The 27,523-nt window shown below is 40.2% G+C and overlaps 1 protein-coding gene across 1 annotated transcript in view; it reads right to left on the reverse strand.

Moving 5' to 3' along the window:
- The window catches only part of si:ch211-51h4.2 (uncharacterized), a 328,912-nt gene that overhangs the window by 227,152 nt on the left and 74,237 nt on the right, over window positions 1-27,523 (reverse strand). The window contains exon 6 of the mRNA XM_060833912.1: window positions 8,756-8,891. Coding sequence (XP_060689895.1) covers window positions 8,756-8,891 — 136 coding nt within the window. The remainder of the gene's footprint in view (window positions 1-8,755; window positions 8,892-27,523) is intronic.

The following is a 27,523-nucleotide window of genomic DNA, read 5'->3' on the forward strand; positions in this document are numbered from 1 at the left end:
CAGCGCTCCGAAAGCTAGTGCTTCCAAATAAACCTGTTGGACTATGACCTGGTGTTGTGTGATTTTTAACTTTGTACACCCCAGTCCAACACCAGCATCTCCAAATCATTATTTTTTCCAGTAATTTTCCTTTAATTTTTTTTTAATCTGCATTCCAAACAATTTCCAATACAATACTTATTTCCTCAATGGAGAAGACAGATGCAAATTACTTGTTTGACATTTGTGCCTTTATCAGGTCCACACCCCCACCAGCCCACAACCCACTACTGGCACCTTTCCCTGCCACCACAGGAAGAGCAAAACCTGCGCCCACACCACTCCCCTCACCTCCATCCAAGGCTCCAAGGGATCCTTTCAAATCCATCAGAAATTTACCTGTACCTCAACCAATGTCATCTACTGCATCCATTGCACCCGGTGTACTCTCCTCTGAGGACGACTTCTTGCAGATCATTTCAGAGACACCCACACCCACCAACCCCACTGCCCCGTGGCTGAACACTTCAACTCCCCCTCCCACTCCGTCGTGGACATGCAGGTCCTGGGCCTCCTCCACCGCCAAACTGTTATCACCCGATGCCTGCTGAAGGAACGCCTCATTTTCCGCCTTGGGACCCTGCAACCGTATGAGATAAATGTGGATTTCATCAGCTTCCTTGTTTCCCCTCCTCCCACATTATCCCAGTCCCAAGCCTCCAACTCGGCACAGCCCTCCTGACCTGTCTATCACTCCCCCGTCTGACCTATCACCTTCTCCCTCACCTTCATCAACCTATTGCTTTCCCAGCTACCTGCCCCTCAACCCCACACCCCTCACCCAATTATCTCTCAAGCCTCATTCCTGATGAAGGGCTAATGCCTGAGATGTCAATTCCCCTGTTCCTCAGATGCTGCCTGACCTGCTGTGCTTTTCCAGCACTATAAATGCTACAGGAAGGATAGAAAGGGAGACAAGAGAGGAGGGGAAGTGGTATTTTTGATTAGGGATAGCATTATAACTGTGCTGAGGGAGGATATTCCTGGAAATACATCCAGGGAAGTTATTTGGGTGGAACTGAGAAATAAGAAAGGGATGATCATCTTACTGGGATTGTGTTATAGACCCCCTAATAGTCAGAGGGAAATTGAGAAACAAACTTGTAAGGAGATCTCAGCTATCTGTAAGAATAATAGGGTAATTATGGAGGTGATTTTAATTTTCCAAACATCGACTGGGACTGCCATAGTGTTAAAGGTTTAGATGGACAGGAATTTGTTAAGTGTGTACAAGAACATTTTCTGATTAAGTATGTGGATGTACCTACTAGAGAATGTGTAAAACTTGACCTACTCTTGGGAAATAAGGCAGGGCAGGTGACTGAGGTGTCAGTGGGGGAGCACTTTGGGGCCAGTGACCATAATTCTATTAGATTTAAAATAGTGATGGAAAAGGGTAGACCAGATCTAAAAATTGAAGTTCTAAATTGGAGAAAGGCCAAATTTTACGGCATTAGGCAAGATCTTTCGAAAGTTGAAAATGTGTTGCTGGTTAAAGCACAGCAGGTTAGGCAGCATCCAAGGAATAGGAAATTCGACGTTTCGGGCATAAGCCCTTCATCAGGATGAAGGGCTTATGCCCGAAACGTCGAATTTCCTATTCCTTGGATGCTGCCTAACCTGCTGTGCTTTAACCAGCAACACATTTTCAACTGTGATCTCCAGCATCTGCAGACCTCATTTTTTACCCGAAGATCTTTCGAAAGCTGATGGGGGGCAGATGTCTGCAGGTAAAGGGACAGCTGGAAAATGGGAAGCCTTCAGAAATGAGATAACGAGAAACCAGAGAAAGTATATTCCTATCAGGGTGAAAGGAAAGGCTGGTAACTATAGGGAATGCTGGATGACTAAAGAAATTGAGGGTTTGGTTAAGAAAAAAAGGAAGCATATATAAGGAATAGACAGGATAGATCAAGTGAATCCTTAGAAGAGTATAAAGAAAGTAGGAGTATACATAAGCGGGAAATCAGGAGGGCAAAAAGGGGACATGAGATAGCTTTGGCAAATAGAATTAAGGAGAATCCAAAGGGTTTTACAAATACATTAAGGACAAAAGGGTAACTGGGGAGAGAATAGGGCCCATCAAAGATCAGCAAGGAGGCCTTTGTGTAGAGCCCCAGAAAATGAGGGAGATACTAAATGAGTATTTTACATCAGTATTTACTCTGGAAAAGGATATGGAAGATATAGAATGTAGGGGAATAGATGGTGACATCTTGCAAAATGTCCAGATTACAGAGGAGGAAGTGTTGAATGTCTTGGAACGGTTAAAGGTGGATAAATCCCCAGGACCTGATCAAATGTACCCGAGAACTCTGTGGGAAGCTAAAGTGATTGCTGGGCCTCTTGCTGAGATATTTGTATCATCGATAGTCACAGGTGAGGTGCCGGAAGACTGGAGATTGGTAAACGTGGTGCCACTGTTTAAGAAAGGTGGTAAGGACAAGCCAGGGAACTATAGACCAGTGAGCCTGACTTTGGTGGTGGGCAAGTTGTTGGAGGAAATCCTGAGGGACAGGATGTACATGTATGTGTAAAGGCAAGGACTGATTGGGGATAGTCAACATGACTTTGTGAATGGGAAATCATGTCTCACAAACTTGATTGAGTTTTCTGGGGAAGTAACAAAGAGGACTGATGAGAGCAGAATGGTAGATGTGATCTCGATGGACTTCAGTAAGACGTTCTAACAAGGTTCCCCATGGTTAGCAAGGTTAGATCTCATGGAATACAAGGAGAACTAGCCATTTGGATACAGAACTGACTCAAAGGTGGTGGAGGGTTGTTTTTCAGACTGGAGGCCTGTGACCAGTGGAGTGCCACAAGGATCGGTGCTGGGTCCTCTATTTTTTGTCATTTACATAAATGATTTGGACGTGAGCATAAGAGGTACAGTTAGTAAGTTTGCAGATGACACCACAATTGGAGGTGTAGTGGACAGCGAAGAGGGTTACCTCAGATTACAACAGGATCTGGACCAGATGGGCCAATGGACTGAAAATTGGCAGATGGAGTTTAATTCAGATAAATGTGAGGTGCTGCATTTTGGGAAAGCAAATTTTAGCAGGACTTATACATTTCATGGTAAGGTCCTTGGAGTGAACAAAAAGACCTTGGAGTGCAGGTTCATAGCTCCTTGAAAGTGGAGTTGCAAGTAGATAGGATAGTGAAGAAGGCGTTTGGTATGCTTTCCTTTATTGGTCAGAGAATTGAGTACAGGAGTTGAAAGGTCATTTTGCGGCTGTACAGGACATTGGTTAGGCCACTGTTGGAATAGTGCGTGCAATTCTGGTGTCCTTCCTATCGGAAAGATGTTGTGAAACTTGAAAGGTTTCAGATAAGATTTACAAGGATGTTGCTGGGGTTGGAGGATTTGAGCTATAGGGAGAGGCTGAACAGGCTGGGGCTGTTTTCCTTGGCGCATCGGAGGCTGAGGGGTGACCTTATAGACGTTTACAAAATTATGAGGGGCATGGATAGGGTCAATAGGCAAAGTCTTTTCCCTGGGGTCAGGGACTCCAGAACTAGAGGGCATAAGTTTAGGGTGAGTGGGGAAAGATATAAAAGAGACCTAAGGGGCAACTTTTTCACACAGAGGATGATATGGGTATGGGATGAGCTGCAGAGGAAATGGTGGAGGCTGGTACAATTGCAACATTTAAGAGGCATTTGGATGGGTATATGAATAGGAAGAGTTTGGAGGGATATGGGCCGGGTGCTGGCAGGTGCGATGAGATTGGGTTGGGATATCTGGTCGGCATGGATGAGTTGGACCAAAGAGTCTGTTTCCATACTGTACATTTCTATGACTCTATATCCTTCTGTGGATTTGGCTCATTCTCCCCATTTCTGTTCCCATCTATTTTAGTGTTATCTGCAAATCTGGTGATAGTACACTCTCTTCCCTCCTCCAAGTCATCCTCCCAATCTTTAGGCTTAATTCTCTTTTGACAACATTGTAAGCCTTTTCTTTTAATTAAACTGCATTCTTTAAAATACATTTCTTCATTTAGGAACCGCTAAATTACTTTTTAATATTTTTTTGCTCAAGGGAAAGTATATTAAATGTAAATTTTGAATTATTTCTTTAAATATTTGCTGTTGCCTATCTACTGATATACTGATACTGATATATCTTTTAATTTAATTTCCCTATTTAACTCAATGAATTCATTCCACATAGCACTTGACTTGCTTAAAATTTAAGACTTAAGTTGCGAACTTAACTGTTATGTTCAACTTAATGTAAAGGTCTTATAAGGTATGATCACTCTTCCCAGAGGCTCCTTTTCATTACTTAATACTCAATAGTAAATATTTAAAAGTAGCCTATTCCCCAAAAGTCCTCTGACAAAATGTTCCATAATTTTAATTATTTCATAAGCATTTAAACATTTCTAATGGAAAATCTGTCTGACTGTTTGCTTACCTTGGTCTGAAAGAATTTCCTGTTGAATTACATGAGTGATTTCATAAGAACTATTATGTGAAACTTAAATCCAAAAGGATTATTTGCTTCATTTTAAAAATTTGGGTGAAGAAATCTTAACTTTTATATGTTAAACAGAGTCTCAATTCAAACTTACTTTTAAAATCTATAACGAGAAATGTGAATATATTTCTACCGAACAATAACCATTACAGAAAATACAGGGATTGCCCAACCAAGTTTCCAAGGCCAATGAGCTGCATTATAGGGCAGGCTGCCTCCACTTCAGCTGCAGACCAGAGAGAGCGAAAGGAAAGAAAAATTAAAGGCACATATGTGGCATGGGTGACAGTGAATGACCCACACAGTAAGCCTTGGCTCAGCATCTCATGGACAATGAATCTCCAAATATATATGCCCTCCCAAATGTACAAATTCCCTTCTTGGTAACCCTTTCCATCAATCCCATAGGGTTGAACATTTTCCTATTCTCATCACTCTAAATATGTTAGCACACTTATAAATGTATGTTCATTTCCACATATAATTGATGATGCAAAATGTCTCGTCTTAAGGTTGAAGGTACAAAGCCATAGCACTACACAAGGTTTTAAAATGTAAGATATGAAGTGAGCAACTCCTGCACAATACACATTGTGTGTGAACCTGGAAGATGAGTATACTTTGCAAATACATTGAACCTTTCCAAGCCACAATACATAGTTTGCGCTTCACAACTATTACTGGATTTGATTCTTGTTGCAACATAATGTGGTCAATGAGATTCAGGCCTAGTGTTTGGTTTGCACACAATAAGTTAAAGTTAACAGCTCTCAGCCAGCATGTAATACTCACAGGTGTCTTTCACTATACTATCTGGGTATGCATGTCATGCTGTTGACCTTGAAGGGCCTCACATCATTTGCAATTGAATCCTTCTTCACAGAATTAAATTCTTACCCTGCCCAATCCAGCTCTGGTGGCAGCTATTTTCAGCTTCATTGTGCACTTGTTATCTCCAACATATGAGAAGGGTACAGTGGGAACTTCTCGTGCAGTGGGTCTCGGTGCAGCCTTTTACAATCAATGAACCTCCAAATATACCTATTTCCCCAAATATACAAATTCCCTTCTTGCCAGCCTTCTAATCATCCCCATCAGTTTTATTATTCCCATATTCCCATCCAACAAGTCTATCTAAATCTTCATCTCTCTATATTAACATCAATATCTCCCTTCCAACTGTCCACAGCCCTCAGCATCTCAAATAAACATGCCAAATGCATTAGGACACTCTTCCTTCACAGAAGCCACAATACTACAGACTGTCAATGATCCCATTTCCCTAATTATCTGTTTCCCTTCCACACACTATTTTTTCCCGGTCCTCATATATTGAGTTACCCCCTTCACAACTGTCATCCCTCCAATTGTCACAATTAAGTTTCACAGAATCCCTCCTGCACCAGAGATACCTGATAACCCATCTTCGAAACAAAGTCCTGATTTTAACATTCCCATCGCTGTTTTCAAATATGTTTATGGTGTGACCCCTCTCTATTTCTGTAATCACCCTCTGCCCCACAACTATTGTTTCATACAGTCTCTGAACAATCCACCAAGTGCCACACATTTAATAATTACAGCAGCATTCATCCTGATGGTTGCTGTCACTCTAACCCCCGAGCAAAGAACTGTTAGACTCCCCCATGATGGCAAGTTAACAGACATGAGCCCAGCCTAATACAATTAATCAGGTCGAATTAACAGCTGAAATTCATTCATGTTAGTTCCCGGAGCCCAAAGCTATCACTCAGTCTGATCAATGCACACCAGTCAATTCCCAGAAACTAAACACCAAGCAGATATCAACTGAAGTCTCCAGCTCCCACTCCTGATGTCAGTCAGACCAATCTGAATTTCAGGGTTGGTTCTCCTTGTCTTTCTCACCCCAGCTCCATATGCAACAATGAAAACAGCAATTATCCTTCAATTCCCTCCTTGATTCTCCTACTCGCCACCTTCCTTTCCTGTCACCCTCTCTTGCCACCTTTTGTGTTTGATGAAGACCATCTCACTCCTTCACTTGCTTTTTGCCCTGTCACTGCTCCTCTCGTAAGCTCTTGTTTGGGCAAGAGTGAGGGAGAGGGAAGCAGCGAGTGAGGATGTCAGAGAGAGGGGCAGCAAGTGAGGGGGTGGGCAAATTGGAAAGTAGGTGAGCTGTATGCAGGGAATGACAAGCAGGATGCAAATGGCAAGAGTTGGTAAGTTATTAAGAGGTGGTAAGAGGATTTTGGAGCCACTTAATACTAATCATTCTACTGCAGCTGGTTTTGTAAAATCAATAAAGAATGATTAATCCCAAAGATATGTGATACATTAAAAACACAGGGGCATGACTAGAGAATTTATTTTAAAAATTGGATTCTCCGCCAAATCTATAAATAATAATTACAAAAGTTCTTGTAGCTCTTTATATTTTAGACTTGTCAAATTAAAATAAAAGTCTCTTATAATAATTAGAATCCCTACAGTGTGGAAACAGACCCTTTGGCCCAACAAACGCACACCGACCCTCCAAAGAGTAACCCACCTAGACCCATTCCCCTACCCTTTTTTTACCCCTGACTCATGCACCTACCTTACACAGCCCACCCATACCCCTACATTTACCCCTTACCTAACACTAGGGGCAATTTAGCATGGCCAATTCACCTGACCTGCACATCTTTGGACTGTGGGAGGAAACCGGAGCACCCGGAGGAAACCCACGCAGACACGGGGAGAACGTGCAAACTCCACACAGTCAGTCGCCTGAGTCCAGAATTGAACCCGGGTCCCTGGCACTGTGAGGTAGCAGTGCTAACCACTGAGCCATTGTGCTTTCTTTGGAGCTATTACTACCAAGATAACTTTCCTTATGTGAAATAGATAAAAGACAAGCTACAATATTCTAACTACCAAATGTCTCTGTTACAGTTGTGGCACTGAATGTAAAACCCAGAGGTTGTAAGTTCAAATTTCACCATGGAAATCTAATCAGTTGTAGGCTGGTGTATTACCAAGTCAATAACTGGAGTGGTATTTTTTTCTTCTCACATACATTTGTAACTTGTTAAAATATATTGCATTCACATTCTTTTTGTACCTACTGGTGGTGCACACATGCACATATTACCTTAATATTGATGTACATGCATCCTTCTCCAAATGGATGGAAAAAAATGTATAGGGAACATTGTCCACAATTCTCTGCAATGTTTGTGTTCGTGAATTCCAAATCTTTGAGCATCCCTAATTTTGTTTGCTAAACAACTGATTGTCTTACCTTCTGCTGCCATGCCTGCAGCTTGGAAATCAATCCCCACATCTCTCTGGCCCTCTGCCATGCTTTCCTTTCTTAGCACACTCCTTAAAATCTCTTTGGCCAAACTCTCGATCATCTGACGTACTGTCATATCTTGGTATTATATTTTGTTTTATAATAGTCCTGTGAAGTATTGTGAGATTTTGTTACATTATAATTATCTGTGTTACATGGATGGTTTGTGTGGACCAGAATAACTATTTGCTACCACTGTCTTTACAGTGCCTGCCAGGAAGCTTTCTAGTATTGCTGTGCTTTGAAAGCCTTTCTCCTCGGTGGTTCACCTCCTTCACCATAATCTTCAGGGCTGCAATAGAAAAACTCACAGCTTGCTCTCTTCCCCGATAATTCCACCCTTCTGACTGGCACAAATAAAATTATTTTCTGGAATAACTTCAGCACCAGCTTCCATCAAACTGCAACTTTCCTTTAAATTGCGCAGACTGGTTTTAAGTACTGCAGACTACCTTGAACTCATCCTAGCCTCTGTGCTCTGTCCTCAAGAATGAAGCAATTCAACAGATTACTATTATTGGCTGCAATCTTGTCAATCAGTGGGCAGGTATATGGGGCATCACAATCCCCATTGACGTTTTTGGACTTCTCAAATTTTGTAGTCAACATGTTTTTTTTTGCCATTTTTGAAAATTTAACTGGAATATCATAGTATAAGATAATTACCAACTAGATTTTACCCATTGCTTCTTCTATAAAGTTACTGAAAACTCAGTTAAATCACAAGGCAAAGGATTGATTCACTTATGCGAGTGATTTAAATAGATCCAATAAGTCAAATAATAATTCTAAATATGTTCCAGATCAGGAAGTACCTTGGTTGGCTGATAGCTTTGCAGTTTAATCTGCTGTTTCATTTTGTTTGGACAAAACAATTGTTTGTGAAGAAAAGAAAAGTTGCTTACAATTGTAGGATTAGGAGAAGGTCGAAAACATAACTCATACACTTGCTCAGGAAAAGGGCACCCAATATGTGCAAGTTTGGCATTTGCTCCTCCTCGGAATGGTCAATCCCATTATTCTGGTGCAACAACACATGACCTGCAATTACACAAAAGTTACATTGATAAAGATGGAGACAAGCAGTTGATATCCAACAACTGAAAATACAATCCACTGTAAGTGTTTTAAAACTGGAAAATATTTCTGGAAATAGTTGGAGAATTTAGTAATAGTAATCACAAAATACTTCGTAAATAGAGCAAAGAACAGAAAAAATTACACTAAAATAGGACTTCTTTTCCCTCTGCAAATAAATCTTTTGAATATTACTTGGAATGAAGAACACCTTCAACAGACTCGTGAACAAAGACAACTACTTTCACTATTTCAACTCATGCAACATTATTCTGTTGTTTGTTTCAAATGATTGTCAGAAAATGGAAAAGTGAGAGTTGTTATCTCTCTTCTGTAGACCCACACATTTCCTTAAAGACTTACTTCGGGACCATTTCTTCACTCCCTCCCCACATTAACTTCCTCCTCCTTTTATATTGTCCATGACACAACACTAACTATCCCACAGATCTTACTACTTGTTCAACCGAGGCAGAGTTCTTCCCTACTAAAACCTCAAAGGGTGTCAAAGTTCATTTACAAATTCCTTAAGCCAGTGCTGATGAAAAATCATTGGCATGAAACATTAAGTCACACTGTCTCTCTCCTGACAATTCAGAAATTCCAGTATTTCATATTTTTCTTCCAATTTTCCAACATTCTCAGTATTTGGTTCCTATTTAAGTCCCTAGCTTACACACTTTCCTCCTTGAATGCCTCCCACCGCACTCTCACAATTATATCAATGAGGTGCTTCTCCCAGTCCAGTTGGGTCTAATTGCATCATACCTTAATAAAATTAGCCTTTCGAACTTTAATAAAAGATAGGACCAAGACCAGAGAATCTTGAATATCAAGGAACAAAAGGTTTGTGTTAAGCAATATAAAGGAGCTCACGGCAGACTCTGGGGGCTCAGCATGGTCATAGTCATACAGCACGGATACAGACCCTTTGATTCAACCAGTCCATGCCGAACATCATCCCAAACTAAACTAATCCCACCTGTCTTTCCTGTCCTATATCTATCCAAACCTTTCCAATTCCAGTATCCATCCAAATATCTTTTAAACATTGTAATTGTACCCGCATCCACCACTTGCTCAGGAAGTTCATTCCACACATAAACCATCCTCTGTCTAAATAAATTGCCTCTTATGTCTTTTTAAACTTTCTCTCCTCTCACCTTAAAGTGTTCTTCCTAGCCTTGAAATTCCCCATCTTAGGAAAAAAAAAGCAAATACCATCTACTCTATCAAAGAGGAAATTACAATATCAAAGGAAGTACATGAAAAAACATTTTTCAGCAGAATTAAAACAAAGATCTTTGATAAATATATAAAGAGGAAGAGCATTACTAGGGAAAGAGTAGAGCCCATTAGGATCTTAATGGATCCAAAAAACATGGGCACTGTTCCTCAATGATTATTTTGCAATGGTTTCACAATAGAAAAGAACAATGGACATGTAGATATCAAGGTAGAGGACTGTGAAGTATTGGAATAAATTAGAATAGAGAGAGGGGATAATGTATTTAGCATCCTTAAAAGTGAATAAATCTACAGTCCCAGGTGAGATGTATCCCAGGCTGTGGAGGTGGGTGGGAAGGAAGTTGGCAGTGGGGGGAGGGAAGAAATATCAGATGGTCTGGCTAATTTTCCAACCCTCTCTTCCCATAAGTGAGGTGCCACAGGGCTAAAGGACTGCTAACCTTGTCCCATTTCTAAAAAGCAGAGAAAGGGATGGACTAGAAAATTACAGGCCAGTCAACTCCCACATTCGTAGTGGGAAAGTTACTATAAGTAATTCTGAGGGACAGAATATATCTGCACTCGGAGAAATAGGGATTAAATCAGAAACAGTCACCATGGATGTTAAAGGAAGGTCGTATTTGATAAATTGGATTAAACTCTTTGAGGTGGTCACCCAGAATATTGATGAGGGTAATGCTTTTGATGTAGTCTATATTAACTCTGGTAAGGCTCTTGATAAGGTTCATATGACAGACTGGTCAAGAACAATTGGTCCAAGGCAAAGTGGATCCAAAATTGGCTGAGAGGCAGGAATTCAACAGTGATGGTAGAGAGATCACCTTATGACTGGAGATTTGTTTCCAGTGGGGTTTTGCAAGGCCTAGGCTGTTTGTAGTGTACATTAATAATTTGTAATTAAATAGAGGGTCCATGATCAAGAAGTTCACAGATCGTAGGAAAATTGATAGAGTGGTAAATACTGAGGAAGACAGCTGTAAACTACAGGAAGTTATCAATGGACTGGTCAGGTGGGCAGTGCAATGACAAATGGAATCCAAGCCAGAAGGTATGATATAATGCATTTGGTAGGGCTAATAAGGTAAGGGATTACACCTGGAAATTATCAAAGATTAGAGGGGCCTTGGTTTGCATATTCTAAGATCCTTGAAGGTAACTGAGCAGGTAGATAAGGTGGTTAAGAAGGCACATGGGATATTTGCTTTAATGAATTGAGGCAAAGAATAAAAGAGCAAGGAGGTAATGCAGGGATTATATAAATGTTGGGAAGTGGGTGCAGCAGAAATTTAGGAGGATGCTGTCTGGGCTGGAGGGTCTGAACTACAAAGAAAGATAGGAGCAGTGAAATTTAATGGATCTGATAAAAGTGCACAAGACTAGGGGGCAGAAACAGAGTGGATAGGAAAGCATCCTTTCATTTGGAATGAAGGATGCAAACGTATTGCAGCCAAATTGTAGATGACACAAAAATATTTGGAAAGACAAGTTGCTAAAGGGAGGCAAATGGTGTACAGAGAGATATTGATAGGTTAAGTAAGTGGGCCAAAAGTTGGCGTATCGTGCATAAAATGGAAAAATATAAAGTTGTTCATTTTGGTAAGGGTAACAACAGAATAAAGTATTATTTAAATGGAGAGAAACTGCAGAAAGCTGTAACACAGAGGGACAAGGGGGAGGGGGGAGTACTTGTGCTGGTCCACGGGTACAACAGGAAATTAGGAAGGCTGATGGAATATTGGCACATGGATCAAGGGGCTCAGAGTATAAAAGTACGGGAGTCTTCTTGCAAATGTACAAGATGCTGGAGTACTTAGAGCAGTTTTGGTGGCCTTATTTTCAGAAAGATGTAATTTCATTGAAGGCAGTTCAAAGGAGGTTCATTGGGATGATCACCAGTAGGGAGGGATTATCTTACAAGTAAAGGATTCCGAAGGATCTTAATAGGGTAAATACTGAGAAGGTGTCTAGGATGAGAGGGCATTGTCTGAGAATAAAGGGACACCAATTTAAGACTCAAATGAAGAATTTCTTCTGACAGTCGAGAGCTTTTGGAATTCCTTGCCACAGACAGTTGTGGGGATGAGTCCTTGTGTATATTTAAGGCCGAGATATATGGGTTCTTGACCAGTCAGGGAATTAAGGGTTAGGAGGAAAAGGGCATGAAAGTGAAAATGATCCCATTGAATGGCAGAGCAGGCTCGAGGGATGGAAAGGTTTACTCCTGCTCATATTTCTTATGCTGTTATGGTCTAATGGAACAATGTCTTCACCCAACTCAGATCTTTTGGAAGCAGGTATTAATAAAGTTCTATTAGGCTTGTTGCTCCTGATGCTGCATCACAATGACTGTGAAAGGGATATTGCTCCTGATCAATGCTGTTGCTGAGCACCGATGGCTGAAGAAATGGAACATAATTCACATCTGACAGCTGCTGATGTTCTGCAGGGCCTGACTTTTCATGGCTGTAACTGAACTGCCCATGGAGACAGCATGGTACTGATAAAACTCGGTGGACGTCTCCAATTTTTGATCTAGTTTGTCAAGTGTCTCTGACAGGCAAACCTGCTGTTCTTGTGACTGTCTGTGCATTCGTTTAAAGCTATTTATGGCTGAGACCATGGGTTGACAGTAACGATTGACCACTTGTTTCACACCCAGACTGGTTTTGTTTTTCACTGAAGTACACCCCAGGAGGCATTGTGTGCATCTCTTGGCATAAATTACATACAGTAAGGTCCAATTTCTACTCCTTCATTCTGATTTTTAATGATGCTCGCTTTAGTATAGTCAATGCTACTTCACAAAGGCTTTGTTAGGGTTTGTGCTATCTTGGTAGCATTTACAAGATGAGATTTATTATAAAGTACTGACATAGTTAGATGCAGTTTCCCCAGTAGAACTACTTGTATAGGCAGTAGCTTCCATTGTAAGTATTCATTTAAATTTCAGCATAAAAAAGCTAAACTAGAAGTACAGCTTGAGAACAGAAATATATCCCAAAATCATGATTTTCAACATTAGATAGCTTTAATAGTGTGTTTTTTTTAATCTGGCTATATATGTTTAGTTAGAAATTGTGATTTAAATGACAGGGATTCTTCATGTTTGGGAGCCATCAGCTTTGAGCTGCTGCAATCAAACAGAGTATGTTATGAGTTCAGGCCAGTGCCATGTTATTTTTGTACTATGTCCTTCACTGAACTGGTCAGTGCCTTGTGGTACAGATCACATAACTACAGCAAACCAAGATGCACATCAATACCATCCTTTGCCTTCTCGGCATGCTTTCTGAACAGCCTTACCATTGTTTGAGCTACCTGTCCAGTCACACCAATACTAAAGCTGTGCCACCTACTTTTATATACTGTGCTTCCTGCCTCCCTCACAGTCTAGGAGCAAAACAGCCCACAAAATAGCTAGAGGTGTCAAGATGAATGGTGTGCATCTTGTCATTAGGCTCTTCACATCTTCTCAGATCCTGACTCTGACCACGGTGAGCAGCACCTGGACTAGAATTGGAGGCTGTCCCTGAATGACTGTGTCCTGAATGAGAGCTCTCCTCCTTGACTGGACTGGGGACTGCTGACAACTCTGACAAACTTCCTAGCTTTTCCAAGCCTGTGTTAAATGGCATGACAAAACAGTATAAGCAGAGTATCTTTGGCTGAGGGGACAATACACAAAATGACAATACAAGGCAATGCAAGGTATGGATGTTGACAGGAGTCCAGAGATATAGTCTTGCCCAGTTTATGATCTGGGTGCATGTCACTGAGCTCAGTGTCCTGGTGCATCCTGATATGCAGCATTAAAGTGTAGAAGCAACTTGCAATTGGATTGGACAAGTACCATGAGGATTCAGAGAGGCTGATTCATGTTGGCTGCCAATATCTGTGGATGTGGGGTGCATGTAACTGGTGACCATGGAATGTGCCCATAATGTTAGCACCCAGTGTCCAACACAAATATCTTTTAAAGCAAGCAGCAAATTGAACCAATCAACAAGCCACTCGGGTTTTCATGTTGTGCGTTCTCAATGCTTGGGTTGTATGGCAAGTTCGGTGAGTTACACTGTTAACAAGGAATGTAACAAGCAATAATGAGCATCAATTAGGAACCTTCTGCTGTCTTCAATAAGTGTGTTTCTCCACTTGAAGGTTGCCTTGTACACATCTATGTTGGATTTTCATTACTGTCTCATTTCACTGGGGGACAGAAGGGAAATGATGTATGGTGTTGTATTTCTTGATCTGGCACATTTGGTTGACTTGACGTTCTCCTCATGCAGTCATAATTCCAACAATCAAAAACCATTTATCACCTACTGAGCTGTGTTTCAACTTGTTGTATGGTGTACAGCGATTACTCAGAATGTTAAGCAGATATCGCACCAACAGCCATCTGCATCTGTTTCCTTCTAAACATGCACTTATTTACAAAATGGCTTGGCTTCTTGTTGTGAAAACATTGCTATCCCAATGCTGGACATGCCTGCTTTACCTTTGTGCGATGTCCTCCGTAGTACTTGTATCATGCTCTTTCCCTGTGATTCTTTCCTTTTGACCTGAACGTTTGTCAGCACAATGCATGGTCTATTCTGCCAGGAATATGCTCTAACTGCCTATTAATGAGTTAATTGATTCTGCAAATGTCAATTTGTTCTCCTAAGAATAGGTTTCTTTGCTCTCAGTAGATGTACTCTCATTACAGGATCTCCAGTGCTTAACCCAATCCTGCCTTTGATTTGAATCATCTGTTTGTTGCCCAAATTTACAGGAGTCTGAGAGCTGTTTTATAGCAGTAACGTATTGATCTCTTCCTTTCAATTTGGGCCCTAACATTGTAAATATACCTTTCATAAATTCATATGTTATGCTTACTTGGGAATGAAATGATGCCTTCAAGGCTTTCACCATTTATGCAGTTTTTTTCTACTTTCCAGAGATTCTTTTTTTAAGGTGGAATACAGTCTCTCCCCAAACAGTGATAGCAGTGTAGCTACTTGGAATAAGAATTAGCTTTATCGTCACATGTACTCAAATGAATACAGTGAAAAGCTTACAAGTTGCCATTTATGGAGTAATCTTAGGTTTAAATCCTTAAGTACAAATCCTTACGAAAAAAAATAAAGAAATAAAACGTTCAAAGTAACGTTTCTTCCAAACCAGTCCACACTGGAACTTATCCTCCAGTCCACACTGGGTCTCACCTCAAGGCTGGGAGACCGTTCTAGAATCACCTCAATGCTGAAGGTTCACACTAAGGCCACGTTGGGCTGAAAGACCACCATGCTGGGCTGCCAAGGGGATGCCATGCTGTGTCCGTGCTGAGGCCAGGATGTGAGTGCGCACTGGGGGCGTGGACTTCAAGGCATCGTCAAGAAAAAAGGAAGGAAAAAGAAACACAAAACAGAAATAAAAAGGGAGAATAAAGTAAAGAAACGGACGGAGTGGATGAAGAATCCTACTTCGCCGCCATTTTGCTATTCTGCTTATTGAATATTGACAAGAGTGTGGTGCTGGAAAAGCACAGAAGCCTATTGAATAGTTCTGTCTCACTTGTTTCATTTTGACTAGTGCTGGGAGAGGATAACTTGCAGCTACTGTATTTTACCCAATTTTTCAGCTGTGACCAACTTCTTTGTCCCTTGCCAGCATCTTTCACTGGCAGCTTTCACAGCCATGAACTTTTCAGTGTCCTTCTTGTTGTTGCTGTGCTTCTATACAGCTCTTCACTACTCAATCTTATCTTCATTTCTAATACCATGTTATCAATTCAATCCAGTGTTGTATTGTTCGTACTGTGTTCTTCATTTAAACAGCTGCACAAAGACAGCCCCCTGGTCAGTGCCTTGTGGTAGAGGTCACATAAATAGGACAAGCCAGGATAAACTGTATCTCCATTCCAGAGACAGGCTTTATCTCTGATTTTTTTATAACAAGATAAAGTGATTATCTTAATTGGTTTTGCATAAAGGTAAACATTTAAAAAGGATGAGTGTTTGAAATAAGGATTGTGGTACATTAACAGAATTACTGATGAATCAAATCAAGTCACAAAAAACAAAACTGAAGGTCATTTAACCTGGGTTTGTGTTACTGATTCTGGTTGAATTAATGGTACAATGAATTTGAGGATAGGAGGTGATTGTTGGTGCTTAATAGCTTCAGTTATCTGACTAGAATTCTTTCACTGAGCTGGGAAGCTACACAGGGTGGGATGGGGCCAAAAAGTGAATAATCCAAGCAGGAAAGAAACATGTGGAAATTAGTGGAAATACCTCTGCTATGACAGAATCAAGCAAAGTATTATTAATAGTGTGTGTTTTGGTTGAAAACAAAAGTATAATTTTTAAGGCTATAAATAACTTGCGTGTTGAAAAATAGATTTGGTTGATAAAGTCAGTGATGTGCAACAATGCCATCTAGTGTGATAGGTCTGTCATTACAGCATGAGAGATGAGCGTTATCAACATTGACACCTTGGCGTTACTCAAACATTGGAATACAAAGATGAGGGTACTGTACACAGAACTTTAAAAATATACTTTGAATAATTACCAGAGGAAAGCCTTTTTACTTAGGTAGTCGCTTGGGAACGAGGATGATTTGCCTGGCTCACTGGATTCTGAGATGCTGATAAATAATCTGCAGGCTCAGCTATAAACAGGCAGTAGTACTATACACAAAATACAGATATGCAAAGTCATGCACTTTTAAAGGTCATGCTATATAATGTAATCGGAGATTACAATTGTGTACTCAGCCCCATACATTTTTGCAACTTTATAACCTAAATGCAATCAGAAGGAAGTACAATGACCTTACAATAATGCTGGTAAAACAGATAGTGGTATTTGAACAATGCTGATCTATATTTATGAATCAAATAAACACAACTCAAGTGAATGCAGTTTCAACTGAATATTTGTTTTACATGTAGATCGATGCAAGTGATAATCAACTCTTCTTGGGATGATATGAAAACATTGTTAAAAGTTCAGATTCTAGTTATGATCCTGCACAAATCCACAGTGGCACGAATGGGGCCTTGTAGGCCTTGTTCAGGAGTAAATAATGGGTGCGCACCAAATAGAAACACCTGGGGTGCTTTAAAGGGAACATTGCTTGCAGGTACATTAGCCCTTCCCAGTTCCTCTAATTCCCATGCTATTCCCAATGTTGACAAATCAGTGTTCAAGATAATGGTCAAATAAAAGCAAAATACCACATATGTTGGAAAGCTGAAATATAAACTGAATGTGCTACAGAAAAGCCAACAGCATTCATATCATCTGTGGAGACAGAAACAGAGTTAACATTTCAAGTCTGGTGTAAGAGTCATATTGGATTTGAAACATTAACTTTGTTTCTCTTCATGGATGTCACCCGATCTTGTAAGTTTCTCAAGCATTTTCTGTTTTATTTCTGAAGATTAATACTGTTAGTGTAAAATTCTGAACATATAAAACTTCCAAAACACAATTTTACATGATATCTACTATAACATATAAAATTACAATTTCGGATGAATAAACTGAACATGACCAGTATTCCAAACTAAACTAGTCCTATTTGCCACCATTAGACCAAATCCCTTCAAACCTTTCTTTTTCATGTACCTGTCTAAATGTCTTTTAAATGTTAGACTTTCACTGTCAGTTCCTTCCATAAATGCACCACCTTCTGTATGAAAATGTTGCCCTCAGATCCATTTTAAATCTTTCCCCCTCTCACCTTAAACCTATGCGCTCTAGTTTTGAATTCTCCTACCTCAGGGAAAAGGCCTCGGCTATTCACCTTATTTGTGCTCCTCATAATTTTATAAACCTCTACCTGCTATGCTCCAGTGAAAGACACCCTAGCCCTTCCAGCTTCTTCTTATAACTCAAATTCTCCAGTCCTGGTATCATTTTTGTAAATCTTTTCTGAACTCTCTCCAATCCAATAATATCCTTTCCGTAGCACAGCGACTAGAACTGTACACAGTACTTCAAAATTGGCCTCACCTATGTCCTGCACATTCGCAACATGATGTCCTAACTCCTATACTCAATGCTCTGACCAATGAAGGTAAGCATGCCAAAAGCTTCTTCATCACCCTGTCTACATATGATGCCACTTTCAAGGAACTATGTAACTGAATCCCTAGATCTCTTTGGTCAACAACACTCCACAAAGTCCTACCATTAACTGCTCTGGTTTGTCTTACAAAAATGCAATATTTCGTGTTTAAGAACAAAGAACATTTACAGCCCAGGAACAGGCCATTCGGCCCTCCAAGCCTGAACTGATCCATATGTACTGTCTAAACCTGTTACCTAATTCCTAAGCATCTATATCCCTTGCTCCCCTGTCCAGACGCATCTTAAAATAATCTACCATGCCTTCCTCTACCACCTCTGCTGGCAATGCATTCCAGGCACCTACCACCCTTTGTGTAACGTACTTGCCACATGTATCCCCCTTAAACTTTGCCCCTCTCACCTTGAAAGCGTGACCTCTTACTATTGAATCCTTCACCCTGGGAAAAAGCTCATCTCTATCTACCCTGTCTATACCCTTCATGATTTGTAAACCTCAATCAGGTCCCCCCTCAACCTCCTTTTTTCTGATGATAAAAAAACCTAACCTACTCAACCTCTCTTCATAGCTAGCACCTTCCATACCAGGCAACATCCTCGTCAACCTTCTCCAAAGCGTCCACATCCTTTTGGTAATGTGGCAACCAGGACTGTACACAGTACTCTAAATGCAGTTGAACCAATGTCGTGTACAATTTTAACATGACCTGCCTGCTCTTATACTCAATACCCCGTTCGATGAAGGCAAGCATACTACATGCCTTCTTGACCACTCTATCCACCTGTGTAGCAACCTTCAGGGTACAATGGACCTGAACTCCCAGATCTCTCTGCTCATCAACTTTTCCCAAGGATCTTCCATTTGCTGTATAATTCGCTCTAGAATCAGACTTGACAAAATGCATCACCTCACATTTGCCTGGATTGAACTCCATCTGCCATCTCTCCACCCAACTCTCCAGTCTATCTATAGTCTCCTGTGTTCTTTGATAGTCCCTATGCTTTCTGCTACTCCACCAATCTTTGTGTCATCTGCAAACTTGCTGATCATACCAACAGTACCCTCTTCCAGATCATTTATGAATATCACAAACAACAGCTGCCCCAATACTGACCCACATGGAACACCACTGGTCATCTTTCTCCATTTCGAGAAACACCCTTCAAATACCACTCTCTGTCTCCTGTTGCTCAACCAGTTCTTTATCCATCTAGCTAGAACACCCTGCACACCATGTGACTTCACTTTCTCTATTAGTTTACCACAGGGAACCTTATCAAATGCCTTACTAAACTCCATATATATGACATCTACAGCCCTTCCTTCATCTATCAACATGGTCACTTCCTCAAAGAACTCTATTAAGTTGGTAAGACATGATCTCCTCTGCATAAAGCCATGTTGCCTATCACTGATAAGCCCATTTTTTTCCAAATACAAATAGATCCTATCCCTCAGTACCCTCTCCAGCAACTTTCCCACCACTGGCGTCAGGCTCACTGGTCTGTAGTTCCCGAAATATCCCTACTAAGCCTTCTTGTACAGGGGAACAATATGAGCAACCCGCCAGTCCTCCGGCACCTCACCTGTGTTTAAGGATGCTACAAAGATAACTGTCAGGGCCCTAACTATTTCCTCTCTTGCTTCCCTCAGCAACCTGGGATAGATCCCATCCTGTCCTGGAGATTTGTCCACCTTAATAACCTCTAGCCTACCCTACACATCTTCCATACTTATATCAACATGATCCAGACTAATCAAACTTCTATCTCTAATCTCAACATTCATCATGTCCCTCTCCTCAGTGAACACTGATGCAAAGTAATCATTCAGAATCTCACCCATTCTCTCAGGTTCGACACACAGCCTTCCTTCATTTTCCTTTAGTGGACAAATCCTTTCTCTAGTTTCCCACTTGTTTCTTATATAAGAATAAAAAGCTTTGGGATTCTCTTTAATTCTGCTCGCTAAAGCTATTTCATGACCCCTGTTAGCTCATTTGATTCCCCATTTAAGACTGATATTCTTCCAGGGCCTGTCTGTTCTTAGCTGCCTGGACCTTGTGTACGCTTTCCTTTTCCTCTTGGCTAGTCATACGATTTCTCCTGCCATTCATGGTTCACGAATCTTGTCTTTCCTATCCTTTGCTTACAGCAGGATATGCCTATCTTACACTATCTTTGAAAGCGTCCCACATATCAAACGTGGGCTTCCCTTCAAATAGCTGTATCCAATCCACATTTCCCAGCTCCTGCCTAATTTTGATATAATTGGCCTTGGCCCAGTTTAGTACTCTTCCCTTAGGACCACTCTCCTCTCTTAATTTTATCTAAATTAAACTTCATCTCCACTCCTCAGCCCATTGGCCCAAGTGATCAAGATCCCATTGCACTCTGAGATGACCTTCTTCACTGTCCACTATACCACCGATTTTGGTGTCATCCGCAAACTTACTCAGCATGCTTCCTATATTCTCATCCAAATCATTTATATAAATGGCAAATAACAGTGGACCCAGCACCAAGCCCTGCAATCACTGCTAGTCACAGGCCTCCAGTCTGAAAAACAACTCTTTACCATGACCCTCTATCTCCTACCAGCAAGCCAGATTTGTAACCAATTGGTGAGCTCTCCCTGGATCCCATGTGATCTAACTTTACTACTCAGTCTACCATGTGGAACCTTGTGAAATGCTTTTGTCACTGTGTAGACTTATAGAGCAATATCTATAGATTTCAAGCATTAAACTTCACTACAACGTTTACATAAATATCAAAACAAATATACATTTACAGACTTAAATATTAAGAGTGACTACAGCAGATCTCCTTATCATCCATATAAATTAATATCCTTGGAAACATATGAATTTATATGGATTGGGGTAAATAAATTTCTCAACGGTATTGAACTGGTTATGTATCAAAATAGATCATTAAATGATCAAAAATACAGCAAGATTTTAATAAAGTACAATATTTAACACTATGGCATAAATTATGAACTCATCTCTACTTTGTACATTTATGCCAGTGTTAAGTTATTTGCTCTCTGACCGCATTAATAAATCTGCCATAAACAGAGTAAATGTCCACCGATCAATATTTATTTATATAACAAAAATCCATTAAAGCAATCATGTCTATAAAACTGTTTGACATCCTATATAACTTACCATCTGTTTCTTAATCCCATTTACACTATCCTCAGCAAAAATCCATTAATTTCTATTAATTCCATCTAGTTTAAAATATAGCAGGCGTTAAGACATTCTCCCCACCTACAAATGAATATTAAAGCATGATGAATTATTAAAAATGATGATTGCCTTTGCACTTCCATTGAGCACATTGTTAAAATATTCCAACACAATATTGAACAGCAAAACAGTTACACTAAATATGAACATCACAACCAGCACATTTTCCACACCACTGCAGTTTTACTTTAGTATTAAATCTGATGTAATCAGCACTATTCTAAGCTTGTCAGCTGTATTATTACATTTTATACCTTTAGCGCCTCTAAACTTTCTCTCCAGGTTTAGGCATTTGATAGATAAAAATATGAGTGTTTAATGGAAAATATTACCATTCTCACTAACCATATCATTAATCTCTATTCTTCCATTATTTATTACTTAATTTTATACAGTATCTTCACCTTGGTTCATAAGCACCTACCACTGTGAATGCAATGTGATGTTATCACTGGGAGTTGAAAAGTACATTCCTGCCTAACACAGTTATAGCAATAGAAAATATATTTCTAGCACCACTGGTTTGTAATTTTAACTCTTATGCTTTTGCTTGCAATGTATACAGAAACCATGGATGTTAAAATGCTCAATTTGGTCCATTCCACAATGACCTTGGTTGTTAGTATTTGTTCCTTTACCGATGTACTAGATTTGCATTTCAGCTAAATAAAGTCCCTTATCAAGGCTCTTCTGTCTGGAATGCCCAAAGCCTCAGGACTGACCATGGCCCACCCTTGGCACTGACTTAACCAGTCATTGAAGTAAGCACAGTCCAACCCTTGGACGAATATTTCCATGGCAACTGAAATATTCGACCTGTAAGCCCAGACTGGTTGCAGCTGACCTGCAGGATTGACAATCATCCAATCACTGGTGTGCAGGGACACTGACACCTGAACGCTGATCAAACCAAGCACCTGACTGAATGTGCTCAAGCCCATCAACTAAATGTGGTGACACCTCTGATCGATCACAGTGACTCCCCTCCACCCCCTAGCTCCATTAAAGACATGTCCACTTTCATTTTCAGTCATGGCTGTTACCTTGAAACATTTGTAGTGTGTCTACCACAAAATCTGATTGCAGCACATGCAGTGCGTGTAATACTGACATCGATCATGCTATACAATAATATGTTTATCTTCGTGATTGTTTACTGCTCCCAACTGTAACACACTGCCAGCTCTCCCTCTACACTAAACATCAATGCAAGGCTGGGAGGCTAATAGCCTTGAGCTAATAGACATTTGAAACATGTGTCCCTGCATGCAAAGGGACTTGGCAGAAACATGCAGGCATAAATGTCCAAAAGATCGAAAGTGAAGTCCTGAAAGGTGGAAGTGGTGTGAGAGTTTGTCCAAAAGCAGACATGACGATGTGATGAGCTAATGGTTTGGTGATGACCATTTATGCACTGGAAAGTTGGAAGAGGACCATGTCCATGGAGCATGCAGGAAAATGGTGGGAGAGGTGGAGTTAGATGAAGGACCGGAGAAGCAAGTAGCAAGCCGTGGCACCAAGTAGCTCTGGCTTTGATGGGGACTATAGATGCTGCCTAGTTTATTAGGGGAGGGGGAGGCGAATCAGGAGCTGTAGAGAAATAAAATGAGATGCAAATGCATAGAAATAAGATAGTCACTGCTCAGCAGCTAGAGTCAGCATGCACCATTTAAACCTTAGAGAAAATAATATCCAATTTTCCCTCTATGTCAAGAGTCTGGTTTTTTTATTCTTGCCCTATTTTCCCAACTTTCCCGCCAACAAAGTTGAGGAAAATTCTGGCCAATGTGAGCTATGCTCCAGTTCTCTTGCACTGTATATTTTTCTAAAGCATTTTAAATCCATGTAACATACCTTTGTTATTTCTTTTCTAGATCCTTTTAAAAACCACAGATGCAATCTGTCCAGATTAGAAGTTTTATCCTCTTTAGATTGGTTAGTCTATTTAATGATTTTATTTTAAATGTAATTCCATCACTTCAAACTGCACCTTCTGATGTCATGTCTACTTAATCTGTCTTTCTACTCAATACTGAAGCAAAGCAGTTAGTTGATATTTTTGCCACTTTGCGGTTGTTGCCTGAATTCTATCTTGCCCACCCCCTAGTGGCTTTATTCCTATCCCTATTGTCCTTATTTGTGTGTCAGTAGAACGTTTCATTATTTAGTTTTCTGTTTCTTAATCAGTTGTTTTCATAATTCCTCATTGCCACCTTGATTGTCTCCTATTCTTTTCAGTCCTAATCTCTCTGTTTGCCCAGGAGAATCCTTTTTTTTATACTTCCATTTCATTGTAAAGTCTATGGTGACTAAAATAACCAAATTGTTATCTCGCTACAATTTCAATGGCCAAGAAAAAAGATGCAATTGAAAAAATCTGTCCAAGCCAGGGCAAAATCTCATGAATTCTTTAATTAAATTATCTAATTTAGTTGAGCCTTTATTTCTAGAATCCAATATCTCTTAAAATGGCAGTTTTTACTTTCTGGTATTGTGTTACTTTTAATTACTATGAAAGAAATAAAGTAAATGTCTATCTCCCTCACTATCTTTTCTGTTATCCCCTACAATATGTAATTCCCATCTTTCTGCAGCCATGTCTCAGTTGTCTACCTACATCTGGTCACATGCCTGGCATGGTTTCCAATTGCCCTGTTTTATTATTCTTTCAGTGTCCATTGCAAAACAGTGTTTCATAAATTCTTAATAATAATGATTTGGAAGTGCCACTGTTGGACTGGGGTGTATAAAGTTAAAAATCACAATAACAGGTTATAGTCCAACAGGTTTATTTGGAAGCACTAGCTTTCAGAGCACTGTTCCTTCATCAGGTGGGACTTTAAACTGGTAAACTATATGGTGGAAAGGGATTAATCTCCAAGAAATGAAACAACTCTAAATAAACAACCACCGGATGAAGGAGCAGCGCTCAGAAAGCTAGTGCTTCCAAATAAACCTGTTGGACTAGAACCAGGTGTTGTGTGATCTTTTTTACTTCTTAATAACAGTTATTCTTGCTTGAATTTTACACTCAATCTGTAATTTGTTTTATTCCCTGTCCGTTTATATCCTCCCTCAGATTTGGCTCTCTTTTTCTGTTTCATTCATATTTAGGGTTGCTTCATTTCTTGGAGATCAATCCCTTTCCACCATACAGCTTACCAGTTTAACATCCTACATTCTTATGCTTAAGTAATAGTCATTGGTATGGAAGTTTATCAAAGCATTCTGGGAGATAAGGTAGAGTTGATAATGTAGTACTTCTGAGCTAGAAGAATTGTTCCACATGCACCATACATGTGACATATCATATCAAAAATGGTTGATTAAAATACATGCATCAAGTCATAGGAATTTCCCTAGTTCTCACAGGATGTCATTTGTAGCAGCAATCTTCATGATCACATTTGATAATTAATTCCATTAATATCATATCAATTGGTAGGAGACAGTACTGATCAATGAAAAACATCCAAAGAACTGCAGAAACTGTAAGTCTGAAACAAAAGCAGAAATTGATAGAAACACCCAGCAAGTCTAGCAACATCTATGGCAAGAAACCTTTTTGCCGTTCTTCTTGAATATGGCCATCCTGTTAGTTTGTTTCCACTCTTGTGTACTTTCCCAGATTATTGACTTCCTCATTGATAACCAATGCCTCACTAATTTACACAGTAATTACGTTCTGCAACAAATAATATTTACCTGCAGGGATTTATTTGTTTTTGTCCATTTGGTCTGGACCTCATTTATAGGAAAGTAATTAAAAGGTGGAAAAATTTCTTCATCCAGAGATTGATGAGCCTTTAAAATTCTCTGCTACAGAAGGTGGTTGAAGCCAAAACATTGAATATTTTCAAGGAATTAAATACAGTTGTTTAGGGCTAAATTGATCAAAGTGTATGGGAAGAAAGAAGGAAGATATAGAGAGGATGATCAGCCATGATCATACTGAATGCTAAAACAGGCCAAGTGGTCTATTTCTGCTCCTATTTTCTGTGATTCTGTTTTATTTGAGCTACTCTTGTGAAGAAAGAATATGATGCTCATGTCTTTCCTTCTGAATACTTAAAAGAGCATAATAACTTGCAACTTTTATTACTTTGTATTTATCCTGTTTGCAACTCAATCTTGCTTTCGCTGTCCTTTTACTGTTGTGAAACTGAAATTATTATTTGAACCTGACAATTCCTAAGTCATTCTTTGTCTCTGTGATTATCCTAACGAAGAGTTTCCGCATTTTCATTGTAACCATGCTAGGAAAGTGATTTTTGTTTCTTTTTGTCTACTTTGCAGAAGCAATTATCACATCGTCATGAAATTCCTTTTAGCCAGTTCAGATATGTGATGAGACATCTCTGGAACAAGCGGAACATATTGGGTCAAAGATCGGGATGGTACCACAGTGCCACCTGCTCAGTAGTATATGCCTAAACATGTGCACCTGCAATCTACTAAGTGTTAGAGAAACTCTAGCCTTCCATTTGCATTAGCTACATTTCACTTATTTATCCTTTTAAATTGGCCATGCTAAATTGCCCATAGTATTCAGGAATGTGTAGGCTAGTCTGGGGAAATGTGGAGAAATAGGGAATGGGTCTGTATGGGTTACTCTTTGGAGAGTCAGTGTGGACTTGTTGGGCCAAATAGCCTGTTTCTACACTGTAGGAATTCTATGTAGTAAATTATGCGTTTAATTGTTAATCTTAGGCACTTCCAATTCGGATTCAAGATAAACTCCATCATCTGTGATCAATGATGCCCAGAGGTGTTACACCTTCCATTCATGTACATTTTATGGCTGTTTTTTAATACCAAAGATTAATGCAAAGATTAGAACAAACAGTCTTACCGCAAATTCAACCCAAACTCTGGGTCAGATATGTGGACGACACCTTTGTAATCATTAAAAACACAGAATTAGAGAACACACATCGGATCATCAACGCCACACTCACAGGAATCCGATTCATTAGAGAGGAAGAAAAGGACAACCAACTCCCATTCCTACACGTGATGGTACAGAGAACACCGAACGGAGAATTCACCACAAAGCCACACACACAGACCAAGTCCTGAACTACGAAAGCAACCACCCCAACACACACAAAAGAAGTTGCATCAAGACACTGTTCAAAAGGGGCACAACACACTGCAGTACACCAGAACTACAAAAAGAGGAAGAAGAACACCTACACAACGTATTCGCCAAAAATGGATACCCCTGCAATTTCATCAACAGATGCCTAAGGGAAAGACAACGGAATGAGGACATGCCACAACCCAAAGGGCTAGCCACACTACCATACATCAAAAACATTTTTGAACTAACAGCCAGACTACTGTGACCACTAGGACTCATAACAGCACACAAACCAACAGCCACTCTCAGACAACTCACCAGGACAAAAGACCCGATACACAGCATGAGCAAAACCAACGTAGTGTACAAAATCCCATGCAAGGACTGCACAAAAACTAGGACAAATAGGAAGACAGCTAATGATCCGTATCCATGAACACCAACTATCCACGAAACGACATGACCAGCTATCCTTAGTAGCCACACACGCAGATGACAAGCAACATGAGTTCGACTGGGACAACACTATTATTATAGGACAAGGCAAACAGAGAACAGCCAGGGAATTCCTAGAGGCATTGCACTCATCCACTGATTCAATCAATAAGCACATCAACCTGGACCCAATATACTGGCCACTGTAGCAGACAGCTGGAACTGACAACCGGAAGCGGCAGATACAAATCACTCTACATGCCGGAGAAAAGATCACAGAAAAGATCGCTTCACAGGAGGCTCCCAAGCACTGAGGATGTCTCCTAAACAGGGGACGAAACGTCTGCAGCACAAATTCCCAGCTCAGCGAACAGAACCACAACAACGAGCACCCGAGCTACAAATCTTCTCACAAACTTTGAACCAAATGAATGTAAGAAAGCCACAATGGACGCAGCTTCATGCACAAGGTCAAGAACAGTCTTG

This window comes from Hemiscyllium ocellatum, chromosome 13 (assembly GCF_020745735.1).
Source record: "Hemiscyllium ocellatum isolate sHemOce1 chromosome 13, sHemOce1.pat.X.cur, whole genome shotgun sequence".
Classification (NCBI taxonomy): domain Eukaryota; kingdom Metazoa; phylum Chordata; class Chondrichthyes; order Orectolobiformes; family Hemiscylliidae; genus Hemiscyllium; species Hemiscyllium ocellatum.